Here is a 2,104-nt window from a genome sequence, read left to right on the forward strand (position 1 = left end):
GAGCCCGGCTTGAGCTCAGTGTGGTGAGATGAAATTTATTTCTGTAATTAAAATGGCCGATTCAGTTCATGCTCACATCGGGGTTGGAAATTTGTGTGTGTAACGTTACAGAAAGAGCGCAAATCGGATTAACTAGCCACCCACCACCGAACACAGCGCGCGTGGTTGGCCGATTGCTAATTAAAAGTGAATGATTCCGATCTTGATCAGCGGCAGCCATAGCTGGGGACGCGCTGGAGGTCTTTTCTTGGAGCAGGAGAAATTTTCCCGGCCCGGGCATTCAGCGCGCATTGCTCGGATTGAGATGGACCGCCGATATGGCCATAAATTGCTGGAATTGCACATGTTCGCAGCCGTTTGGAGTTGCCGTACGGAGGTAGCTGAAGCTGGTGTGGTGGAGTTGCGCCCGGGTGTCAGCGTAATATATGTGATGAATGTCTAGCGCGGAGGGAGATCGATCTGGATGAGGTTGAAGATGTGAACAGACTAACCTGTTACTTCAGGGGAAAAATTCTCAAAAATTAGAGCACCATCAATCTTGTTGTGACCTATATTCGAGTCGCTCCAAACAATCCCAGCCACGTTCTCACTTTCGTACAAATTATCACCTGTCCCGATCCGGCCCGCGGGCCCGTAGTCACACACTAACCAAATTAGCGACAATCAAATCCCGTTAGCCACGATTGTCTTTCAGATCATCAACGGACACAGAACATCATCATTCCCCCAAGATTCGGGCCCAGTTTAGTTTCGAGTGGCCAACGATTATGAAGTCATCAGCGCAGATTTGGGTTGCACTCGGCGTGGCCGCCAGCCTTTTCGGCACCGTTTGTGGACTAAGTGCGATCATCAACCACCGGCCGAGCAATGATACGGTGGAGATTAGCAGGAGTCGGACGGAACGATCCCTGATGTTCCCGTACAACAGTGCTTTGGGGGTAGGTGATCAAAAGTAGTGGAGGCTGTGTGATTGGGTGGATAATGATTTTTTTTGGGGTTTCGTTTCCGACAGTTGATTGTGGCCATTGCCGTCCCGTTGAAAGTTCCGGATCGTAATATCTTCATGTCGTACAACTTCGAAGGGAATTACAACAGTCCTCAATCGACGAACGTTTTCACCGAGGGGTTCTTCAATTGGGTAAGGCGATTCGTTGAGGATCATGAAAATGGTGATGACTTAGGAGTTCGTTTACTTGGTAGGTTCGTGGAATTGCCCCAGTTCTGGAAACTCCAGCTATTGCGATTAACAGAGCGTTGGACGGAGATCCGGAAGTTGAGTCTGCTGAGTCTACAACGGTAGCGGATGAAGAAGAGTCACCCAAAGTGACTCGCGCGATCCACACCAGAACTCCGATCTACACCCGGAAGAAGGTCTACCGGGCGATTGAGTCACAGTTTATCAAGTAAGTTATTAGTCAGATCAGGGAAGCAAGTTCTACCAAGATCTTCCCTTCCAGAAATGGTTTCAACGGAAAGAAGTGCCTCCTCCGACTCATCTGCGAAGCTTCGGAGATTCCGGTCCACGAACACAACGGCATCCTCGGCGACCTATTCCACATCGTGCTCAGTCCTTCAACCTCCAAGGACGAAAACCTACCCCCGGAGTTCTACAAGGCCGAACGCTTCGGCGTCCAAGGACACTGCCACAAGTACCGGAAGCACTGCCAGGAGAACGTATTCGACCTGTTCAGCGTAATCATGTAATAAATTAGCTCTCTGTCCACCAAACATTGCTGGAGACTGTCAATCACGCCGATATCACAACCTCCAAACCAAGCTAAAGTCTTCGACATCTCATTAAGTTATCTCTCTCCAAAACGCACCTAAAAGGCATAATAAATAGAGTGCGAGAGACCCCGTCGGCAATCTGGTGCTCTCATTTTTGGTATAATTAGATGTGTCAAGAGACATACTACGGTGACGAGCGCGTCGGAAGGTGACAAAAAACTGGTCAACTCGGCGTTCCGAGCGAGGCCACGAAAACACAAATCAAGTTATGCTCACCGCAAGACCAGCGTGAATGGGAATGTACGTGACTTGGGTGTTGGACTCAACGCAGCCAGTGGCGGCGGATCGTAAAAGTGAGAATTTATCAATTAATCCC

The 2,104-nt window shown here is 49.3% G+C and overlaps 1 protein-coding gene across 1 annotated transcript; it reads left to right on the plus strand.

The window, feature by feature from the left end:
• Positions 1–317: 317 nt before the first annotated feature.
• LOC120419457 (uncharacterized) lies at positions 318–1,704 on the plus strand. The gene is made up of 4 exons (XM_039582139.2): positions 318–938; positions 1,013–1,138; positions 1,201–1,403; positions 1,458–1,704. Exons 1-4 carry the CDS (start codon positions 768–770, stop codon positions 1,702–1,704), a joined length of 747 nt encoding a protein of 248 aa, XP_039438073.1. The 5' UTR covers positions 318–767.
• The last annotated feature ends 400 nt before the right edge of the window (positions 1,705–2,104 follow it).

Source organism: Culex pipiens, chromosome 2 (assembly GCF_016801865.2).
Source record: "Culex pipiens pallens isolate TS chromosome 2, TS_CPP_V2, whole genome shotgun sequence".
NCBI lineage: Eukaryota > Metazoa > Arthropoda > Insecta > Diptera > Culicidae > Culex > Culex pipiens.

Bases quoted from the DNA above. Each gene is read 5' to 3' on its own strand.
- LOC120419457 (XM_039582139.2), top strand. From the start codon at position 768: ATGAAGTCATCAGCGCAGATTTGGGTTGCACTCGGCGTGGCCGCCAGC. The intron at 939-1,012 runs GTAGGTGATCAA...CGTTTCCGACAG, and splicing joins CGTACAACAGTGCTTTGGGG to TTGATTGTGGCCATTGCCGT. The intron at 1,404-1,457 runs GTAAGTTATTAG...CTTCCCTTCCAG, and splicing joins ATTGAGTCACAGTTTATCAA to AAATGGTTTCAACGGAAAGA.